Source organism: Oryctolagus cuniculus, chromosome 12, assembly GCF_051225735.1.
Source record: "Oryctolagus cuniculus isolate XC-2025 breed Fujian yellow rabbit chromosome 12, ASM5122573v1, whole genome shotgun sequence".
Classification (NCBI taxonomy): domain Eukaryota; kingdom Metazoa; phylum Chordata; class Mammalia; order Lagomorpha; family Leporidae; genus Oryctolagus; species Oryctolagus cuniculus.
Window position 1 is genome coordinate 100,189,696 of NC_142878.1, and position 23,654 is coordinate 100,213,349.

General features: G+C 52.8%; 1 protein-coding gene across 4 annotated transcripts in view; it reads right to left on the reverse strand.

Moving 5' to 3' along the window:
• Nucleotides 1-246: 246 nt before the first annotated feature.
• BLM (BLM RecQ like helicase) overlaps nt 247-23,654 on the reverse strand; it is a 111,159-nt gene continuing 87,751 nt past the window's right edge. For 3 of the 4 annotated variants that reach the window (XM_051834324.3, XM_089310740.1, XM_008275317.5), the window contains 8 exons: nt 21,000-21,195; nt 18,405-18,595; nt 12,630-12,777; nt 9,035-9,234; nt 8,441-8,633; nt 5,195-5,317; nt 3,242-3,443; nt 247-533 (listed from right to left, as the gene is read on the reverse strand). In XM_051834324.3, coding sequence (XP_051690284.2) covers nt 374-533; nt 3,242-3,443; nt 5,195-5,317; nt 8,441-8,633; nt 9,035-9,234; nt 12,630-12,777; nt 18,405-18,595; nt 21,000-21,195 — 1,413 coding nt within the window. In that variant the 3' untranslated portion in view covers nt 247-373. The remainder of the gene's footprint in view (nt 534-3,241; nt 3,444-5,194; nt 5,318-8,440; nt 8,634-9,034; nt 9,235-12,629; nt 12,778-18,404; nt 18,596-20,999; nt 21,196-23,654) is intronic. The other variant, XR_011381053.2, reaches the window with a different exon arrangement.

Below are 23,654 nucleotides of genomic sequence, written 5' to 3' on the forward strand. Positions count from 1 at the left end.
TCCAGTGTGGCGTGGAGGTGCCCGGCACAAGCGCCCGTGGCCCCGAGCACCTGCTGGGGGCACCTCGTTTGTCACACACTTGGGGCGCCTGCCCCGCCCGTGGCCCCGACTCCCCCTCATGGTTTCTGGCGCTCTCTAACGCCCTGTCCTGCCTTTGCAGGGCACCGTGGCTGCCCAGTGCCCCCGGCTGGGTCTCCTGGCCCGGAGCTGCCTCTCTCGGGCACCCTGGCATGCAAAGGCCAAACATGCTGTTAAAAAGAGAACGTTTATTTTAAAAAGAAGACCACCCAAGCATTCGTCTACACAGGCACGATGCGAGTAGAATTTAGAGACGGTGCCGCCAGGCGTCGTCTGTGGGGAGCCGAGCTGGGTGCTAGCAGACGGCGAACGAGGGCCGCAGGAAGGGCCGGTTCACGGGCTTGGGCGGGGCCAGCAGCCCCAGCTTCCCGGGCCCCGTGGGTGCAGGGGAGCCGCGCGGGGCTGCGCAGGACGGCTTGGTTTTCGAGGGCGGCTTCCTGCGGGCGGTGGACCCCCTAGAATGTGACGAAAGAAAAGAAAGAAAATTAAAATTTAAATCCAAAGTAACCGCTAAAGCAAGGGGCCAGCGCGGTGGCGGAGTGGGTAAAGCCTCAGCCTGCAGTGCTGGCATCCCTAAGGGGCGCCAGTTTGAGACCCAGTTCCGAGAGACCCAGCTCTCTGCTATGGCCTGGGAAAGCAGTGGAAACTGGCCCAAGTCCTTGGGGCCCTGTACCGGGGTGGGCGACCTGGAGGAAGCTCCTGGCTCCTGGCTTCAGAGCGGCACAGCTCTGGCTGTTGGCAGCCATTTCGGGAGTGAACCAGTGGATGGAAGACCCCTCTCTCTCTCACTCTTCCTCTCTGTAGCTCTGCCTTTCAAATAAATAACTACTTTTTTTTTTTTTTTTAAGAGCTAAAGCGAACGCCTTCTTTCCCTTAAGCTACACACCCCGCCAGTCTGCGTTCCCTGCCCAGCCCCGGGGCCCCAGGCAGCTGCCCTTCACCCGAAAATGTCGAGCGCTGTCTCTTCCTCCCGGGGCTGTGACCAAGCCACAGGACGCAGTCTGCACCCAGCACCTCCCACTGCCCATGGGCCGGGAGCCCCTCACTGCAGACAGCCTCCAAATAGAGGCGGCGAGCCCTCTGTCAGGCACGCCGGCGTCCCTGCTGCACACAGTGGCCAGCGAGCCGGCGAGTGCGGCCAGGACAGAGCTGGGCTCCCGCTCCTGACCTGGCCGCTGCAGCCGCTGGGCGGCCAGCAGGAGCAGAGCCGAGCCCCTTCCTGGCCAGCCTCGGGCTGCAGCTGTGGCTCCCCGGGGACGGCCACGGCCCGCCTCCCCGGCCTGGCTGCCTCTGGCGGGGCCACGTCCTCCCCACAGCTCCTGCGCCTACACGCGGCTCTGCGGCCCGCCAGCTCTCCCCTCCCACTGGCTGCCCTCACGCGCAGGGAACAGCCTGGGACGGAGCCTTCCAGCACCCCCTTCCCTTGCTGACCTAAGACAGCAGCCTTCTTCCCCCAGTCAGACAAAGAGCAAACAAGGCCCAGAGGGCCGGCGTGTTTACAGGGACCTGGGGCGGGCAGCCTCAGCCAGACCTCCCTTGCCCCTCCCACACCCAGCCTCACGCCAGGCTGCGTCCACTCCGCGCACCAGGGCGCCACGTGGCCGGCCTCCCAGCTCTGGGTTCGGGGGCTGGGGTCTCGGGGCTGGGTGGAGAGGGTTTCTGACATCTAAAACTCGCTCGGCAGCAGTCTCCCAGGTCTACCAGAGAAGCGGCTTCGAGGCTCCCTGTGCCGACTTCCTGCTGAGAAGCGAGGCCCCGAGAGAGCCCGCTGTTTATGTTGATTTACAGAGCCGAGCTGCCAGCAGCCGCCTCCACGGCACCCACCGGGCCGAGACGCATCTGGCTGTGGTGGGTCAGGGAGATGCGCACCTCCGCGGGCGGCAGGAACTCCGACCCGACAGGCAGGCTGGGGGCTGGGAGACCTCGCAGAGCTGGGAGGTTAATGAGGCAACCTACTGGTCTCAGGCTAATCACGCGGGCTAACGGCAAAGTCGCCTGGCTTTTGGACCACGAGCCCGCAGGCCAGGGTCTAGGTGACGTGGCCAGGCGCTCCACTCACGGCGGAGCCATCACGGCCTGCGTTGTGGGGTCCTCGCGCCGTGGGCAGCGCCGCCTGAGCAGCCCTCCCCGGCCCAGGCCTCTGCTTCCTGCGCCAGAGCCCCAGGGGAGGTGGCCAGATGTCTTCGAAGGCGGCCTGCTCGTGCGAGCCACGGCGCGACGAGCATTCCCCAGAGCGCAGGAATAAACGGAGGAAATAAAAGGCCTCACCGAGATCTGCCGGCCGCTTGCGCACTGGAAACCACAGAATTAAACTAACATTTACCAAGACTTTCAGCTCTGAACGCTGCGGGGGATTAGCACATACAACATGTCCGCTGACGGACTGGGAACGCGGCAGTGTGGTCACACTGGCCTTCCTCTCTCCTCTCTCACTCAACTGTTGGTGTTTATTACCCAGGAGGGAAAGCAGCAGCAAACACAGCGCCTGCAGAGGTGTCCGGGGCTGGCTGTCCCAATCCCGTGAGCGCGCCGGGGCCGTGCGCCCACCCGCCCGCCCGGGCACCTGCACGCAGCGTGCGCGTGCGCAGGCAGCAGACGGGACAGGGGCGCCGCTGGAGGCAAGGGAAGGTCTGCCCGGAGCAGCCGTGTGCCGGCCCAGGGGCCTGCAGGGTGCGACAGGAGGCCCGGCTGGCCCTGTTGAGGCGGGAGGCCGCACTGCCGGGGGCAGGGGTGCGCCGGGCCTCGGGGTGCTCACACCCCACGGCAGCTGCAGAAGTGGGGTGGCAAGTGCTGACAGTCCCAGAAGCCGCAAGGACACTGAACCCTTTGTTCGTTGTTCAGCCACGGATGATTTATATTAGGAGGGAAAAACTTATAAGTAGGGCCATTACTCAAAACAAACAAAAACATGTCTAAGGTAGGGTCAGCACTGGAGACGAGTTTACAACCGAGAAAACTTGAGTCACAGTAAACTCAGTTAGCAGTAGACACTCGTGTTTTCAACATCTGAAGCAACGCTTTTGTTTCACACCAAGCCTTAGTCATCACTCCATTAACGGGAGAGGCAATGTTTCACAGCGGCTTATTCTAATAACCGCTTCAAAGCGAGCCAGAGCGGCTCTGTGGCCCTTTGTCCTCTGCCCCTGTGCTGCACAGAACCTACCCCTTGGCCGGGCAGCCGCCGTGACTGGTCCTTCTCCTCTTGGCCCTCTGTGGGGCTGGCAGCTTGCGCTTCCTCCTCTCGTTCCTGGCCGTGTTTGCAAAGTAGCGGGAAGACACGGGTGCGTCCTCCTCCGGTGCCTCGGGGGCGCTGCGGCCCGAGTCTCTGCGGCTGGGCGGGCTCGGCCGCGGGGAGGCGTCCTCGGCTGCAGGTGGACAGAGCACAGGTTTACGGGAGACCCCGGGGGGCTCCGTGAACACCCACACAGCCCGGGGGCCCCGCTGATGCCCAGGTCTTTCCACCATGGGAGCCCACAAGTCAGTAGGGACTAAAAGGGTCACAGAGGCCCCGAGTGCTCAAGGTCATTTGTCTGCCATGAGAGGAAGTCCCAATTCACCGATTTGGAGAAGCGAGACCCCAGGGCCGGCTCGCACTGTTGCTGGGGCCTATTAGCGGCTGGGTAGATCAGGGTCGGGCAGCCTGCGTTAGCATTGTGAACAGGCGAGGGAAACGTGAACTGTGTCTCCACGGCTCCGTGCAACAGGGGAGACAGCACCTGTTTGCAAAGCCAGTTTTCATAGCTATTGGCATCACAGAGCACGAACCCTCCCTCGAGGGCACACAGTGGCCCCTCTCCATTTCCCTGCTTCCAGGCAGGTCAGGTTTGCCCTACGCCCGCCTACTGCCTGCAGGGAGTGACATTTCAGCAGTCCACGGTGTCTGTGGGGGTCTGCAGAGCCATGCCAGCCCACCTGTGTAACTCAGACAATGAAAAAGCCCCGCTCCCCTCACCTGGAAGGTGGCTACTGTGAGGATTAAATGACACCAAACCAGCCGAGCTCATGCCGGGTGGCTTCCGCCAAGCAGCGGCCGCGGCTCGGGTCGGCCTGATGCAGACAAATGTATTCAGAGCAAGGCTTTTTTTTTTTCTCTTTTTTTCTTTTCTTTTTTGAGAGACAGAGAGACACAAAGAGAAACAGAGGGCAGGACAGACACAAAGGGAGAGTGCTCCTGCCTACTGGGCCACTCCCCAAATGTCCCTAATGGCTGGGGCTGGGCCTGGCTGAAGCTGGGGGCGGGAACTCCCACCGGGATAGCAGAACCCAATTGCCTGAGCCACCTCTGTTGCCTCCCGGAACCTGCACTGGTAGGAAGCCGGGAACGGCACCCAGGCCCTCTGATGTGGGACGTGGGCATCTCAGCCACTAGGCCACAGCAGGGCTCTTAGTGGGGTAATTACCAAGCAGCAGCACCTTGTTAATGCACAATAAAGGAGAGGCTGAAACACACACTTGCTCCTCCTCATCCCCGAGACACCCCTACCCCAGTGCATTCTAGAACGTGGCTCCTCCGCTGCGCGCATCGCAGGGCAACATGTCAGCTGGCAGCAGGGCCCTGCGCGCCCAGTATCTCCGCACCAAACCGCTCTTGGCTCTCAGTTCCCTTGGTCGGTGCCTTCCATGGCTGGGCGGCCAGTGCCACCCCCGGGGAGGCCTCGGTGACACTGATAATAGCAGCCCTCTCCCACTGCACACTCATTTCCCCAAAATGCTTCCACTGCGCTCGTAAGCTTTATCTTTGGACAGCACAGCAGATGACGTGTTCCTTTCTCAGAAAAGGACGGAAGGCACTGGGGCTGCCAAGGGCTGCAGGGGGAGCGTGGCAGGCCTGGGACGGGTGCTGGGTTCCTGACGACACAGGCACCTGCCTCACCAGAACCAGCAACCTCTGGCCCACAGGCCCCGCTCGGGTGCCGTGAGCAACTCAGGAATTTGCACCCCTTTGGGCCTGCTGCAGGCCGGGGGCTGACGAGGTGCAGGCCACAGGGACTCCATTCAGAAACCACCGGGCTCTAATGCAGGGAGGCGCACCTCTCAACACACACACACACACACACACACACACGCACACACACACACACACGCACACACGTGCGCGCGCGCCGGGACACCGAACCTGGCAGCGTCCACTCGGAGTACTTCTGCAATATTGGGATCACTTCTGCGCCATATTTTTCCAACTTGTCTTCGGTCACGCCATCAATTTGAAGTAAAACCTCAGGATCGGAAGATAAAGATTCTGTGCAAAGGCATAAAATTGGGAATTTTTACTTATTTATTTGAGAGGTAGAGTTACAGACACAGAAGGGGCGAGACAGAGAGAAAGGTCTCCCATCTGCTGGTTCACTCCCCAAATGGCCGCTTCACCCGAGTCTCCCATGTTGCGTTCAGGGGCCCAGGCACCTGGGCCATCTTCCACTGCTTTCCCAAGTGCGTTAGCAGGGAGCTGGATCAGAAGTGGAACAGCCAGGACTCGAACCAGTGCCCATATGGAAGCTGGTGCTGCAGGCAGAGGCTTAGCCTACTACGCCATGGAGCTGGCCCCAAAATTGGGAATTTAAGTTCCTGTGCATTCAACCCTCCGGCACATCTGGTGAGAGCCAACTGCCCGCAGAGCGTTGGGCGTGGGAGGCAAAGTTGGCAGTGTGGAGGCGGCGGCGGGCCTAGAGGGCAGCTCTGGGAAGTGCAGCCCAAGCAGACCCCGTCCTTGTCCGCGTTCCCTGCTACCAGACGCCTCTGGCTGCAAGGGTGTGCACCCTCTACACGAGAACACCCACATTTCCCTGCCAGCTCTGGCTTCCTCCCCGCACAGCCTGCCCGAGGAGGCATCACCGAACTGTCCCTGCCCTGGCCCACACTTGTCTCCCCTTACAACAAGCAGGCAGCCAGGTGCCCCCTGCAGAGACACGGCACAACAGGCCTGGGGCTGACCACGGTCACTCTGGCTGCTGCGTGGGGAGGGAAGAGCGGGAAGTGGGGGCCTCGGCTACAGAGTCAACGAGGAGGAGTGAACAGGGCATCGTGGGTAGACGTGCAGCAGCTCTGCCGGCTGGTGCAATGGCGGTGGGAGAGAGGAGGTACAGTCCTTATGTACTGACGTGAGCAAGGGGCGCATCTCACATCCTTTCTAATGAACGACTTTCACAGCCCTGCTGTGGACAAAGCAGAGGCTTCTGGAGGGCTAGTGACAGCCTTGGTGGGATCTGTGCTGCACCCGGAGCGCTGCTGTGGTCTTAGAAGGGAGTAAGATGTTCAATGCTCGCGTCTGGGGGTGAGGAGACACCAGCGAGGAATCACACTAACAGCCCTGGAGGAAAACACCGCGTTCCATCAACTGCCGGACGCACGCTTTTCCACGTGAGCCTCTCAGAGAAGCCGAGAGGAGTCTTCCAATCCCTGATGGCCAAATGGCAGCTGCTCTGAGCCATTACTGCCTGTGATGTGGGGACTGCGTGCTGGCTGTGACCAGACCTACAGGGCCGCTGCACTCAGAAGGCTACATTAGCCGCTGGCATCAAGACAGTGACAGTGACCGCAGCAAAGCTCTGAGACGGCCGTTACTAAGCCACCAGCCCAGGGTTTCTGGGAAGCCAGACTGGGCGCTGCACAACCTGCAGACAAGAAGCAGGTGCTGTTTTTGTTAGTGAGCCCAGGGTCAGCTTCTGTAACCCTTTCCAGTCCCACCCAGTGACCCAGATGCTGAGCCTGGACCCCAACTGCACGCGACATGAACACTTGCAGTTGTGTCCCCAAATCCCACGACGTGAACACATCATGGGGAACTCAGCAAATGCTGGAGGAGGCTGAAGACGCCGTGTGACTCAGGAAAACGTCCATGACGACACAGGGAAAGCAAAGACAGGGAAAAGCGAGTCCAAAGGCAACTCGGGAGAGTCGGGCTTTGAACAGGAGTTCATACGCACACCTAAACCAATGACTTTGACTCAATGCATTTTTCATATAAAACCTAGGCCTATATGCCTAAGTCCAAAATGATTCTTCCAATAAAAACAGTCGGAGTTTAATTAGCAGGATTCTGTTTCCCTTAAGAGTTCATCGAGTGGCAGTGGCTGGGGCCTGGAGGAAACACGGCGGTGGCTGGTGGTGGCAGGAGTGGGAGGCACCGGACAGAAGGCGATGATTACGAAAGCACAGGAAGGAAGCAGAGCGGGCTGCTCACTGGCCAGTGAACCACGTGAGTGACTCACTTTCCAGGCCTTTACTAGCAAGAGTCTGGGCTGTGTGACCGGAGTTGTGTAGAGAACCCAGACGAGCGAGCGGCTGCTCCCTGGACACAGCAGTGGTCTCGGTCGGGGCTCAGGGCATAAACACAAGCTCCCCGACAGGGCCCTGGCCTGCATCGCAGACACGCACAGGACACGCGGGGAGGCAGGCAGGGGATCGCATCAACGGCCAAGTGGCCTCCGCTTTCAGAGATTTCAGTTATCCATAGGCTAACATCCAACTTTAGGGGCAAGTATTAAGTTAAAACTACACCACAGATCTCTCAACAATGAAGTATTTCATACAGATATCTTATTACTTTATATAATTTAAAGACTTATTTACTTATTTGAAAGGCAGAGTTAGAGATCTTCCATTCACTGGTTCACTCCCCAAATGGCTGCAAGGGCCAGGGCTGGGCCAGGCCAAAGCCAGGAGCCCAGACCTCCACTGGGTCTCCCATGTGGGTGCAGGGGCCCCAGCAGCTGGGCCATCTTCCCCTCTTTCACAGGTGTATTAGCAGGGAGCTGGACCAAAGTGATGCAGCCAGGACTTGAACTGGCGCTCAAGGGGGATACCAGTGTCACAGGAGGCAGCTTAACTCACCAGCCCTGTGTATTATATGTCAAACATCTATCTATCATCTACCTATCTTAAAGAACTACAGTTTTTAAAAAAGATTTGTTCTTATTTATTTGAAAGGCAAAGTTACAGATGGAGAGATCGATTTTCCATCTGCTGGTTCACTCCCCAAATGGCTGCAATGGCCAGGGCTGGGTCACACTGAAGCTGGGAGCCAGCAGCTTCTTCCTGGTCTCCCACACAGGTGCAGGGACCCAGCACTTGGGCCATCCTCTGCTGCTTTCCCAGGTGCATTAGCAAGGAGCTGGATCTGAAGTGGATCAGCCAGGACTCAAACCGGCACCCAGAGGGGATGCCAGCGTCGCAGGAGATGGCTTAACCCACTATGCCACGACGCTGACCCCCCAAAACTACACTTTCTCTCAAGAACGAGTGTAGAAGGTTTCTCTGAGTCTGTAACCCAGAGACACAGACTGAGATGTATTTGTCACTTAAAAAACAAAGTCCCCTGGCAAGGTGAAGGCTGGCCACGTGACGGGGACGCGTCGGCGCCTACCTGCAAGCCTCCTGAGGGTGGCAGTGCTGAAAATGTTGAAGTAGTGGACGCCGAACACTTTCCCCAGCGACTTGCAGACTTCCGTGAGTTCCCCCAGACACTTCTTCACCACCTCTTCCCTCTGAGAGACTTTTGCCACTAAAGCCTTCTGTTTCTTCACACTGCTGGAATTTTCTGTCTCCATGAAGTCTACCTTAGAGGGAGAGGAAGTCACGGGAGTGGGTACGTGCACACCCGAGCCACCCGGGGCCTTTCCTTTAGGACTATGGGCACACGTTCTTCCCTGCTCCTGTCCTACCAGGGAGGTGGGGATCGCGGCCACGCGGGCACCTGCCGCGCCCAGGACAGCCTCCGGGTGACCGCTGCCCTAACCAGCACACGAGGACGGAGTGATCTGATCACCTGCTCATTCTGACGGGTGTGCATTATGTGGGCTCAATTTTAAAATCTCTTTCCAAGTTAAGAACGGAATGTGTTCAAACAGGACAGTATGTAGAGGTTCAGGATCTCTAGGCTTTGGAAAAGACATTGCACCGTGCAGTAATACATTTTGGCCGATTCGCTGTGAGATAATAAACATTTAATATACCATACCTTTAGATGCCCACTTAATAGAGTTTGGGCTTTATTTCCAGGCATCACATAGGCGATTGCTTGGTCGTTGGCGTTGATATACAGTTCTTCATCCAAGATTTTGTCAAGTATCAGCTTTTTAAAAAGTCTTTCGGCGTTGTGTCGGGAGTAAGCAGAACCCTTTCCAAATATGCCTGACTGTATCTTTGCGCTCTTACTCCCTAAGGAGAGGGTACAGAAAGCTGGATGAGTAAGGGCAGGCGCAGCATCGGCCGCGTGCAGGAGGCTGAGACGTCATTCGGATGCATCTGGACAAACAGAATTAGATTATCTGTTCCCCAGGGAAAGTCACAGCACAACCAGAAACTACTTAGTTCTGTAAAATGAGGACATCGAGTGGAACTCTCACAGGCTCCTCCTCATCTTTCTTTTTTCTTCATATTTATTTGATCTATTTATCTATCTGGAGGGCGGAATGACAGAGAAAGAGGGAAGGGGGGTAACTGCTGGTGGGAAGACAGACAGACAGAAATCTTCCACCTGCTGGTTCACTCCGCAGAGGCTGCAGCATCTGGGTTGGCCTGAATCAGGAGCAAGGAACTCCATCTGGGTCTCCTACATGGAAGGCATGTCGCCTCCCAGGTGCATTAGCAGGGAGCCAGACCAGAGGCAGAGAACTGGCCCTCCAACATGGGATGTGGGTGTCCCAAGCCGTGGCTTAACCTGCTGCACCACAGTGCCAGCCCCTCCTCATCTTATAATATACACTGATCAAAGACTGCAGCATTATTAAATTGACTCATTAAATAATGTTATATTTATAGCATATACAATTATTTTCTTTTTCCTTTTTAAAAATTTATTTTATTTGAAAGGCAACATTAGAGAGAGAGAGAGAGAGAGAGAGGAGAGTGAGATATCATCTGTTGGTTCGCTCTTCAAATGGCTGAAAAAGCCAGAGCTGAGCCAGTCAGAAGCCAGGAGCTTCTTCTGGGTCTCCCACATGGTCACAGGGGCCCAAGCACTTGATCCATCTTCTGCTGCTTTCCCAGGCACATTAGCAGGGAGCTCGATCAGAAGTAGAGCAGCCAGGTCTTGAACCAGTGCTCACAGCAGTGTATACAATTATAACACAGCAAAGAAATCAAAGAGTTTATAATAGGCTGTATCGCTGTGCTGTGTGTGATTACCTATTATAGGTGCGATAGTGATCTACTTACAAAAAATTGCTGACAACACTCTCTCTGGTTCTGGTTATTAGAACTGCTACTGAGTTACAATTCAAGTACTTTAGTGTATACTTTTTGTCACCTCCACTGAAGGCCAGGCAAATTCCAAAACACAACAGGACCCCAGGAGACGCTCCAGGAGAGGAGACAGCAGTGCGGGCGGGCGGGGGCCTTGGTTCCCCACCCAGGCTGCTGCGTCGCTGTCCTCACCACCCTCACTGCTTAGATGACAACAACCTACTTGGAAAGCCTTGTGGTGGGGAAGCCCCTCAGACCTGATGGTTATTTTGTAAAGCTTGAACTCCATATGAAAATAGAGTTCCAAATAATTCATTAATGCGAACCTCGGATGGCTTCTGGCCATATGCTGAATTATTCAGGTTTTTCTTTCTGCAAGTGATTAGTATCTCTGACCATCAGAGAACCGAGATGGCTGTTCTGGTCCAGGTGGGCTGGGTGCCACCCATCGACCCAGCCACTAAGGCAAACTGAGAAAGAGGGATGAAACAGACAACCTTTTCTTTTAATGTTTACTTATTTATTCTCATCTACTTGAAAGGCAGGGGACGGGGAGTTGGCGGGGAGAAAGAAGTGAGAGAGGGAGGGGGGGAGGGAGAGAAAGAGAGAATCTTCTATCCACTTATTCACTCCCAAATGCCCACAGCAGCCAGGGTTGGGCCAGGAGGCAGGAACTACGTCCGAGTCTCCCACATGGGCAGCAAGGGCTCATGTACTTGAGTTACCCGCTGCCCCCCAAGCACACTCAGCAGGAAGCTGGAGTGGGCGTGGCCAGGCCTTGAAGCAGCACTCAGTATGGGACGTGGGCATCCCAAGTGGTGTCCTGACCGCACTGTACCTATGACAGCACGTCAGAGCACTCTGTACCCATCTGTTAGACATTCTCACAGCACCCCAAGCTTCCCCCATACTCCTTTTATTTACTGCGCTTTGTGGTTACGTCACTGAGATGAACATTTTACTCTCTGCCCTGATCCGGTCAAGTGCGGTCCGCGGTCAGGGCTACCTGTGGACTCCCTGGCTTTGCGCTTCATCTTGGGCCTCCTGTGCAATCTGCCTGGGATCTCTGAGTGCCCGTCTCCTATTTCTGTCGGGGAGTAACACCTGCTTTTTCACTGCTATGGATAAACATTTTCTTAGCTGTCTGCTGACTGGCTGGGATCTACACCTTCTGCCCGGCCGCCGGGTGGTGATCACGGGGCCCACGGTTAGTCCCGGCGCTCACTGCGCCATCACAATGCTCACTTTCCTGGCCTTTGTGTCTCCAGGTTGCTGATGTTAATCTGGTGCCTGCCTATTGTTAGTTCCTTTTTCATTCTTTCCAAGCCTTCAGGACTGTCCCCGAAGGGGTCCGGGATATGCTACTGTGAAAATGATTTTGAGCAGAAGGCATTTGAGTTCATGAAATCTTCTATCTGCTGAAAAGCAGGGCCTCCCTGAAGAACTCGGCTGTCAGGATCCCCCCAGGAACAGCAGCAGGGCTGAGCCTGTCACGGGCGAGGCGAGAATTCTCCACCCTGGAACAGACGCCATCACAAAACCACCAGCTCTCCCGTCTAGTCTCCTAGGGGCCGTGCACCTTTCCCGAAAGCCCTCACTCACGTTCCCTCCGTGCCCTCTCCCCTCCTCTCCACCCCCGCCCCCCATAGGAAGGCCCCAGGGCCACCAACCCCTCACAGATGTGATTAATCTGCCTCCTGCCTTAGCAGGTGTGGCTACCCTGCGTCTTCACCTCGCTGTGAGTCAGGATCCATTCGGGCTGTAACTGTGCAGCTCCTGAAGCACGGCCGTCTTTCTTTCCACTGCCCCTCTCCCCACTCGGCCCCCTTGGTCTCACGCCTGCCCTCGGGACGGCTGGACCTCACGCCTCGTCAGCCGACGGCCCCCTCTCCACCGTGATCCTGTCCTGCACGACCTTGGTGGTTCTGATGCTTTTTGTTCCATTTTCCAACAGGTGAAAACCTCTAATCTGATGGTCTCTCCCGCTCTCTGTGTTGTTAGGGACTTTATCCCCATTTGATTTCCTTATTACTATTTTAATAGGGCCCCAAGCAGAAAAGCCGACCGACTGACGCTCGGGCTGCCACCAGGGAGGGGAGGCCCTCCAGGCGGCCCCGGCCCTCTCTCCCAGGCTAACAAACAGGCACCGGCTTTGTCGGCTTCATCTGAAAACTCCCCATCCTAGCGACTTCTATCAATCATGTCTTGTAAAAACTGCTTTTCTTTTGTTATCCCAAAAGGTTTCATTTGGCAACTCTTAAGATTCCACAAGAACATGGATGAAAGAGCTGTTTTCTCTCTACTTGTAAGGCGTTCTTTGGACGCTGCGTTTCAACTGATGCACATCGCACAGGCCCCAGACGACTCACCCAGGAAAATGTCGACCAGCATGTTCATGGTGAACCTGCCGGAGGGGCCCAGGGGCCTCGCTGGCCTCGCCCCCTGTGATGAGCTATGTTCTTGAACAAACCGTACGATGTTTTTCACCTCGTCAGTCACGTCTCTTGTCTTAAAGTCCTGCGAATACAGAGAGATTGCCTTCTGCTGCTATTCAGATAATGAGCCTTGGGTCACAAGCGTTCAGATTAACAGTGGTAGACTCACAATAACCCACTTCCAGACTAAACAGCACGGAAGTTTTGGATGTGTGCTGTCGTCCAAGTTCTAGAATAACTAGCACTCCAGGACGCCTGGCTTAGCCCTGCTTCCCAGATACACAGCTTGTTTGCCGACAACCACCTGGCAGTCCCCTTGGCTAGACAAACAGGAGGCACTTCAAAAAGTTCATGGAAAATGGAATGAAAGATAAGTTTATTTTGGTGTAGAAACTGCTTTGAAATCCATGCAGTGTGTGTGTGTGTGTGTGTGTACAAATTCTTTCACATTTCCTAGATGAAAAAACCCACCATCACTCAGATTTGTGAGTCCAGACCGCTGTTGGGTCTTAGTGCTGTAAACAGTCATCTGTTATCACCTCCTGCCAGGCCCTTTCTCACTGCCCTCACACACTGCCCACTCCTTAAAGCCCCATCCTCCCAGGATCTTTCTGCCTTCTCTATTCTAGTTCTCTCACGCTTCTGTTCCTCTGCGCATATGCAGGTCTCCTTGCCTTTATCCCCTTCACTTGCCACACTCCACCGAACCGGAGATAAACCCGTTATCTGTGTTATCTGAACAACTGGCAGACTCCGAGGCCCCATCGAATGATCAAGGCACACCCCGTCACTCCAAATCCACTTGGCTCCAGCACAAGAGGTGACTTCCCAACACTCTGGCCCCTTGGCCTCCTCTGCCCTACTCACGTCAGCCTCTCATTCCCAAGGTCGCGCCTCTTGCCATCGCCTGGCCCACACACAACCCCTTCAGTCTCAGACCACTGCGCCCTGCAGTTCCAACTCTTGCCCTCTAGGACTCCTACTCCAGCAACCCCCCGACTGCCTATCCACTGACCCTCAGCCTCAGATGTCCTCCTGACGCAGCCTGAGCTCCAACTCCTCAACACTGCCTTTGGGTCACTGCATCACATTAGATCCCAGTGAGGCTGACCCTGGCTGGACAAACGTTCACAACCACGGAGGGTATTTTTAATTTCAACACGTGTCCACAAAGCTCAGCTAGTCATACGCCTCACTTCTCCTTTCTCTCTTTTTAAAGCTTTTGTTATTTGTGGGCCTAGTGCTGTGGCAAAGCAAGAAAAGCCACCGCCTGCAGTGCCAGCATCCCATTTGGGTGCTGGTTCAAGTCCTGGCTGCTCCACTTCTGATCTAGCTCTCTGCTATGGCCTGGGAAGGCAGTAGAGGATGGCCCAAGGCCTTGGGCCCCTGCACCCACGTGGGAGACCCAGAAAACGTTCCTGTCTTCAGATTGGCTCAGCTCCGGCCAGCCATTGCGGCCATCTGGGGAATGAACCAGCGGATGGAAGAACTCTCTCTCTCTCTCTCTCTCTCTGCCTCTCTATAACTCTGTCTTTAAAATAAATCAATCAATCTTTTTTTAAAAAAAGTTATTTGTTTGAAAGAGAGAGAGAGAGACTGATTTTTCATTCACTAGTTGACTCCCTAAATGGCCACAACAGCTGAGACAGGGTCAGGCAGAAGCCAGGAGCCAGAATCTGCATCTGGGTCTCCCACATGGGTGGCAGGAACTCAAGTACTTGAGCGTTCACTTGCTGCTTCCCAGGTGCATTAGCTGGGAGCTATACTGAGAGCAGAGCAGCGAGGCACTAACTTGGTGTTCCACCGCGGGTGTGGGTGTTCCACCGCGGGTGTGGGTGTCCCCGAGGCGGCTGCATCTGCTGTACCACAACCGGCCTCACTCCTCCCCCTCTTGCACCAGGAGCCCATCAGCTGGACGCTGATAAAGCTTTATTAAAGCCCAGGCACGGGACAAGACTGCATGGCTCAGTCTGCCTCTGGGGCACAATAGCGGAGCAGCTGGACAGAGATCACATGGTCGCAAAGCCTGAAATATTTGCCCGACTGACCGCTGTCCCTGGCTATTTCCCATTTCTCCTCAATCTGTTCCCTTTTCCTGTCAGTTGGTGACTCTGCCTCCCACGTGAGGACGGAGGGGACCAGGAGAGAGCTTTCACAACCTCCCACGGCCGTGTCTACTCACCAGCCGGCTTCTGCCCCTGTGCCTAACCAAAGCCAGCCTTTCGCCTTTTACGCTGGACCCCACCCCCTTCCCACTCAAGGACACAGAGCAAGCTTCTCTCTTGCTCGCACGCGAGTTTTCCCGCGAAGGCACGTGCCGGTCAGCACACCAGCAGTTGCTGGCCTGACAGCCGCGGCTCTCTGCAGCGACGCTGAGCCTGCAGGCGACTTCCCAGCGCTCGCTGCCCGAGGCTCAGCAGCCGCTCTCCTCTACAGAACGGTTTCCTCGGCTCTCTCCGTCTCCTTTCCTAGTCCTTCCTCTTCTCCTCAACCTGCTGTCCCAGGGCTAAGTCTCTGGCTCTTTTCCTCTGTCTAAACCTGTGTTCCTGGGGATTTCATCTGATCTCGCTTTAAACATCACCTGTGTGCAAACCACCCACCTTCAGTTCATAGACACCAGCATCCTCCTCTTCTCACAATTCCCGACTCTAACACATGCCCCAGGACGAGCTCCTGGCTTCCCTGCCAAACGGCCACCCCACCCCACCCGCCACGCGTCATCCTATTCGTCCGCACAACCTCCCCGCTGTCCCCCCTCACCTGGGGGACTCTGCTCTAGCCAGTGCTCCTGCCCACACCCAGACAGCTGCTCAGCCAACTTCCTCCCTCACGTTCGGCTCAGATTTCACACACCTGCACACACCCGTCACTCCTGTCTCCTTACTGTGCTGTGCTTTTCAGTAGCTCCTGTCCTGGAACATACATTTAGTGTATACGAGGGAGTTTTAAAAAATTGGTGGAAAAAGTTACAAGTTTGTTTTGGTACAAAAAAATCTGAAATCCATACATATGAAGGGGTCTCCAAAAAATTCATTAAAAAAAATCTGTATTATGAAAGAACTATGCATGAATCTCAAACTGTTTACTCCAAAATAAACATATTTTAATTCCATTTTCTATGCACTTAAGAAATAATTATTTACTTTCATTTTATTTGAAAGGCAGACAGACAGACAGACAGATCTTTCACCTGCTGGTTCACTTCCCAAATGTCTACAGCAGCCATGGTTGGGCCGGGCCAAAGCCAGGAGCCTGGAACTCAATCCAAGTCTCCCACATGAATGTCAAGGACCCAAGTACTTGTCATTATCTGCTGTCTCCCAAGGTATACATTAGCAGGAAGCTGGGGCCAGGACTTGAACCAGACACTCTAATACGTGATGCAAACATCCCAAGTGGCAACTTAACCACCATGCCAAACACCTCACCCCCATTAACTTTTTTTTTTTCTATTTTGAAGAGTTATTTATTTGAATGGCAGAATAACACACAGAGAGGGAGATACATAGAGAAGAAGAGATTTTGCATTGGCTGGTTCACTCCCTAAATGGCTGGGCCAAGCTGAAGCCAGGAGCCCAGAACTCCATCTGGGTCTCCCATGTAAGTGGCCCAAGCACTTGAGCCATCTTCCGTTGCTTTCCCAGGCACATTAGCAGGGAACTGGACTGGAAGTGGAACACCTGGGACTCGAACTGGCGCCCATATGGGATGCTGCCACCTGCAAGCAGCAGCTCAACCCGCTGTGGGACACTGGCCTGCTCCCCCTCAACTTTTTGAAGTATCCTGCACACAGTTTGTAACTGACCTCCCTCCACGAGACAGTAAGCTCCACGAGGGTGAGGGTTTTATTTTGTTCCGATTCCCAGGACAGTGCCTGGTACACAGCAGGAGCTCAACACCAATGTGTGGGGTGAGCAAGGTGATCAGCAATGCTTACAAGGTGAGATGGGAGAGTTCACACTGAGAGAGAGTGAGTTATCTTCTGCTCTGGCCAGTGTTGCGTCTCTTTGTAATGATACTGACCACACAGTATTCCACTGATATGAACACACACCCCTGTGTCTCCCCTCCAGCCTGTGAACTGGCCCACACCACGTGCACCTATGAACCTTCTGCATCTTGTTTGGATTTTTTAAAAAATACACCAGTTGTGAAATGCTCTTTACGGGGCCGGTGCTGTGGCATAGCGGGTAAAGTCGCTGCCTGCAGTGCTGGCATCCCATGTGGGTGCTGGTTCAAGTCCCAGCTGCTCCACTTCCAATCCAGCTCTCTGCTATGGCCTGGGAAAGCAGTAGAAGACGGCCCAAGTCCTTGGGTCCCTGCACCCGCATGGGAGACCTGGAAGAAGCTCCTGGCTTTGGATCAGCGTAGCTCCTGCCATTGCAGCCAACTGGGGAGTGAACCAGCGGACAGAAGACCTCTCTCTCTCTCTCTTTCTCTGCCTCATCTTCTCTCCGTGTAACTCTGACTTTCAAGTAAATAAATAAATCTTTAAAAAAGAAAATGTTCAGTACACAGCCATGTACAGTAGACAATACAATGCAGAATTACCAGGTTAGATACAGTAAGTAGCTGATGACTACATTTCACAACCTCCCAAGGTTATTTTAGGACAGATGACAGGGAGTGCACCCAGAAGCCATTACCACTGTTGTCTATAGTTTTTGTAAAGAAACAATGGAGTAATTTAACTAATTTGAATTCAAACGTGCAGCACACTAATACATTCTTTGAAGAAAGAGATATTTAAATATAGGTTAGAATTGAATTTAAAAGGCTGCACCTGCCTATCTTGGATCTTCTTGGATATTCATGCATTAGTTTTTCTAAAATATCCTGTAATTACCAGTGCACATTTAGACAGGTGGATGTCCAGTGCATTTTTTAGAGGTTTTTAATTCTAAAGAAAAAATACTGCACAAAACTACTTTAAAACGTTCCTATTTCCAGGGCTGGTACTGTGGCGCAAGCAGGTTAAGCTGCTGCCTGTGACGCTGGCATGCCACGTGAGCGCTGGTTCAAGTCCTGGGTCCACTTCCAATACAGCCCCCTGCTCATGTGCCAGAGAAGGCACTGGAAGATGGTCCAGTGCATGGGCCCCAGTCACCCACATGGGAGACTGGAGGAAGCTTCTGTCTCCTGGCTTCAGCCTGACCCAGCCATTGTAGCCATTTGGGGAGTGAACCAGTGGATGGAAAAATCTCTCTCTGTAACTCTTTCAAACAAACAAATAAATTTAGTTTGAAAGGCAGAGTTACAAAGAGAGGAGGAGAGACAGAGAGATCTTCCATCTGCTGGTTCACTCCCTAAATGGCTGTAATGACTTGGGCTGGACCAGGCTGAAGCCAGGAGCTTCATCTGGGTCTCTCACGTGGGTGGCAGGAGTCCAAGGACTTGGGCCATCTGCTGCTGCCTTCCCAGGCACATTAGCAGGCAGCTGGATTGGCAGTGGAGCAACTGGGTCTCAAACCAGCACCCATATGGGATGCCAGTATTGCAGGCAGAGGGTTAACCTGCTATACCACAATGCTGGCCCCATAAATCTTTAAAAAAATTTTCTGTTTCACATAAGCACTCTTTCTCTTGCTCAATCCCTTGGGGCCCACCTATGGCACTCAATGTATATTAGCTTTCCTAAATCACAAGAAGAAAAAAAAGAACCTTGGCAATTTCCTTAATTATCAAGAAGTCAGAATTTTCTTGCATTACCTTTGTTTTACAGCAATTGTCACAAGAAACATCCGAGTATTTCTTACAAAAATTAGGATTAAATCCATTTTCACCAAAGTAAGCCAGAAGCTGTATCCTCCTGCATTCTGTTATGTTCTCACAGTAATGCACCATGCTGTACAGGTTGTTGAAATGAGTCTCCCTCGTATGTTGGTTTCCATCTTTCTCCACTGAAAGAGATGAAGAGCACAGTGAAACACACATTCTGCAGCAGGGAGACCGGACAGGATCAGAACAGGTTCATACAGCTTCAAACAGCGAGGCGACCACAGGACAGCAGGCGGCCAGCATGTCGTCACCCTATATTGTAACTCACTGGGCATTTATGTTCATCTCTCAAGGTTTTAATGTTATAGGAATGCTAATTCCTCTTTTTTCAAATGGAAACACTAATCTTCATTATCCTCAATGATCAAGGTTAGCCCTGCATTTACTGTATTTATCAGAGAGGCACAGACTGAACCGGACACAGGGCAAGAGAGCGAGGACCAAGGCAGGGGCGTGCACCGCCCGAGAACCCGAGGCCAGGTAGCTCCACCAGTGGCCCCCAGATGGTGGGCCAGCAAGCCCTGGGGTGTGCAGAGAGCTCCCAGGAGCAGAAGACTCCAATGCATGTTCAGTACCACTCCGCGAGTCTGCGGCAGCAATGGCTTGGACATTAGACTGTGCCACACTCCTTCCAGGGTCGCCTCGTGCAGCTGCATTTTTGGCAGCTGTTGCCATGATAAAAACAGGAAAATTAATGTGAAACAGGAATTGAGTGTGGCAGCATCTGACTGGATTCCAAGGTGTGCAAAGCGCAGGTACATGCTTTCTTAAGCAATTGTGGTTACTTAAGAATAAAATTAAAACATTATTTTTATTCCAGTTTATGAGTATTATTTTTTCACATGGTTGCTAGGTTATTAGACTCTAAATATTGATTTAATTGTTTGGAGCTAACTCAATACAGATGCTCCTTGACTAAGGGTTATATTCCAAGAACCCACTGTGAGTTGAAAATATGCAGAGTGGAAAATGCATTCAACACACCTAACCTACAGGACATTCTGGCTTGGCAACACAGCGCACCATGGAGTGCGGGCTCGTTCCGTGATCTCAGGGGTGAGTGGGAGCTGCAGTTCACAACGTTGCCCGGGGCGTACTGCATCATGGATCGTTAGCCCAAGAACAGAGGCAAATTCGAGACTCTACTGGTGTTGCTTTTGCATAACGAAGATGAAAAATTAAAAGTCACACCATTTTGTGAAGGGGGGGGGCACCTAAAGAGGTTTTGTTTAAAAACACAAACAGGTCATTTTTTTCACTGACAATCATTTTGGTATGAGTATAGCACAAGAAACATGAACTCTGGGTTCTCTCAGAGCTCTGCCACCGAGTGTCAGCCTTTAGGACTGATACACACAAAGCTTTTCAAACAGCACACAAAGTGCCACAGGTGCATCACCCAGACAGCCACCGCTGCGGTGACTGCTCGCCATCACTCCAAGTGCTCCCGCTTCTATCGGTTCTATCGGTGATCCTGGAGCAGTGGAGTGCCCTCTGAGCCTGCTCTCTTCCCGGCACTGACTCTACCTTTCTGAGCTACTTCTCAGGAGCACGCGAGGGAATGAGGCGCCGCACACGGTACGTGGCCTTTCCCATGTGCAGGGTGTCCGCCGGAGTTAATTCAAAAGTGGTTGCAAAGAGTCACTCTATTTAATGATCACAATCCAGTAGAAAAAGGGGTCAAGGATAAAATAAAATGTGTTCATTCTGACTCTGCCAAGTCTAAGTCTTGAAGTTTATCTCACATACGTAGGGTATATATGTCTTATACAGCCTATCTTATATATCTTATCTTATATACACAGGATAGCGACATCTGTACACAGATGCTTAATACTGCACTGGTGATACCAGTAGAAATAATAACCTAAATATCTATTAAAAGGGATTGGTTTAGTAGCATGGAACAACCATACTGTAGAATTAAATGTAGTCAAACTATGCATGTTGATCAGAGCAACAATTACATTTTAGTGTTGACTGAAAGAAAAACAGGTCATAAAAAAGTATACATACATAAAGAAGCACGCATCACATGATCCCATTTGCTTTTTTACGCATTTGGGACAGGTAAACAAACAGATGACACTGTCTGTCTTGAATGCGGAGAGGGCAAAAGGAGGTGGCGTCTGGCGGGTTCGGCTCTGCTGCCTGTTGTTATCTTACAGTCTCATGCACGAGAGCTCATCATTTTCTCCTTTTCATCTCCTTGCACGTTTGAAAGATGCACTAGATGCAGAGATGTGGGTGAAAGATGTGTCTGAAAGGCTATAAAGGAAAGCAGTAACGGGGGCTGACTTCTTGGGAGAAGATGAGACAGGGCTTGGAAATTTGTTTGTCTTGTACAAGACTGCACTATTCAAGTTTTATGCGAAAAAAAAAGTACAACTTTTATAATAAAGTATAACTTCCAATCCACACGAAGACCGATTTTCTCTAACTATTCAAGGACAATGGAGTGAGAGGAACACAAGGGCAGGAGCGCCCCTGACCCCGAGCGCGGGAGGCCAGGATGCTGGGGCTTACTCAGTATCAGCCTCTTGAGTCTGGTCACATCGTGGTACGTGTAGAAGAGCACGCAGTGGGAGATCTCCCCGTCCCTGCCGGCCCGGCCAGACTCCTGGTAGTAACCCTCCACAGACTTGGGGAGAGACGCGTGGATCACAAACCGCACGTCGGGCTTGTCAATGCCCATCCCAAACGCGATGGTCGCACAGATAACCTGCAGGGAGAGCGAGAAGCTATCAGACTCAAAGGGACATTCTAGTCACAGATGCTTTCCACAGCTCAACCTCTTCTTTTACTTTAAAACACATTCCACGTGACGATCCAATATCTTAACTTGGACCAGCGGGTTAGCGTGACTAATAGATTTTCACACTGATAACCTGCAATTCTATTAAGACCCAGGGAGGTGAAGAGAAGCACGTGGTGTGGCAGGCACTTCCCTGGGTGAGTCGGCACCGCCATGGGGGCCACCGTGTTCACCCCCTCCCCGTATCTGTGAGGAGTGGTGAGCTCACACAGGCGAGACTTCCAGGTCAGGGGACGCAAGCAACACGCTGCCAGGGAGCTCCGGCTGGCCCCCGGGCTGCCGCGAGCCCCTGCACGGCTCAGAACAAGGGCCCTCGCCTGCCCCAGGGCTCCCCAGCAGTCAGCAGGGCACCAGCTGGTCCTACAGCAGCTTGCATTCATCAGCCGACTCCAAGGTCACAGCCTGTGCCATTCTCATGGAAACGCACAGGGGTAGGAGTAGCGAGCTCGCCATACTGACAGGGAAGTACAGGAAAGAAGAAAAGAAAAGGCCAGGGACTGCGGATGTTGGCCAGATTACTTACTAGAAGCAAGGTGATGGTTAAATTTCAAGAGCTTGATAAACCAGTTTTCCAGACGGTCCATTTCAGTTGCAAATTTAGGACTTATTTAACCCAGATCAAAATGCTATATCTCCAGGCAAAATTACACTATACAAATAAAGCTGCATGCCTTTTTTTAGCACTTAAAAAAAATGAATTGCCACTGCAAGAAGAGTATTTCAAAAGCAACTGAAGTGTCTGGCAGGCAGACTGAGGCTAATGACATGATTTCAGTACCTGTGAGCGCCCAAGAGAGGAGCTGCCACAGTGGGCACACTTGTCAACACCCGCGATGGCCGCGGCCTGGGCTGCAGGCTCTAAGTCAGGCCAAGCTGCCGGGACAGCTCATTCTGTCTTGTACCTCGGAAAACTGGCCTTGTCGAACTCTTACTTCCTTTAACTTAATCTCCTCCTTCTTTCCTCCTCCATTTTCTCTTTTCATGCCATTTCTGAGTCCCATTTCCCCCATCTGCCCCGTGATTAGCCCCTGCACATCCTCACACACTGAACGTAACGCAGGCAGGGCCTCCTCCGTCTCTCCGTGCTCAACACTGGCCCGTGTATCCCACGCCCAACATGGGGCTCCTGACCCTAACATGCAAGGGGCTTCGCACAGCAGGCCCACCGACAGCTCAGGTGAAAAGTGGCCTCCTGCTGCTTTCACACTGGAATTCCTTTGATTAGCAAAGTTGAACTGTTCAAAACATTTGTTATTTCCTCATTTCCAACATCTGTTTATAGCCTGGGCTAATTAACTCGTGTTTTTCTTATCAAAGCTGTGACAAGCTCAGATGTTTTCTTTGAAGATTATCTCCTGGTCTGCTGTTGCCTTTTACTTTTGTTTAACGATATGGCAGTGTTTTGTTTTCCAATCATTTCTCGCAATGATTTCCTTTGGGACTGTTATAAGCTCAGTGTCTCCTCCACTTGGTAGCATAAAATACCTTCCTTTTTCTATAGTTTACCTGTTGTAAGAAACTAAAATGATTCCCTTCCCCAGGTAACCAGTGCCACTAGCTGAATACTCTTCCCCTTCCTCATTTTTTAAAAAAGATTTATTTTATTTATTTGAAAGGCAGAGTTATCGAGAGAGAGAGACAGAGAGACAGAGAGAGAGAGAGACAGAGAGAGAGACAGAGACAGAGACAGAGAGAGGTCTTCCATTCACTGGTTCACTCCTCAAATGGCAGCAAGAGCTGGAGCTGGGACAATCCGAAGCCAAGAAGTCAGCAGCAGCCCAGGCACTTGGGCCATCTTCCACTGCTTTCCCAGGCCACAGCAGAGAGCTGGGTCAGAGTGGAGCAGCCGGGACTGGAACTGGCACCCATATAGGATGCCGGCACTGCAGGCAGCGGCTTTTCCCACTGTACCACAGCACCGGTCCCCTCCATTAACGTCTAATGCCACCCTTCATATATGGTTTTCTGTTCCATTTCTGGATTTCTATTCTGCTGACTTGTCCATAAGGTATTGCCAACTAGAGTTTTTTTTTTTTTTTTGCCAAATTCCTTCAAACAATTTTAACTGACTTTATTTTTCATTCTAGAACCAAGCAATACATTATTCTATAAAACAGTTCAGTGTTGCTTGTCAAATTATTTTGTTTATTTTCACCTGAATATTCTTCCAGGTAAGCTTTAAGAAAAGCTTGCCAAAGAGGGGGCTACACAGGAAGTCGGGTTGAATGGGTACATTAATATGCATAGACTGACATCTGTAACTATTTCAGTAACGATAACTGAGTGACATGTTTCTGCATTTATGAAAATGCCTTTCTGCTGTTTCCAACACACACGACCGAGCGCTGGCTGCGAACGTCTTCAGT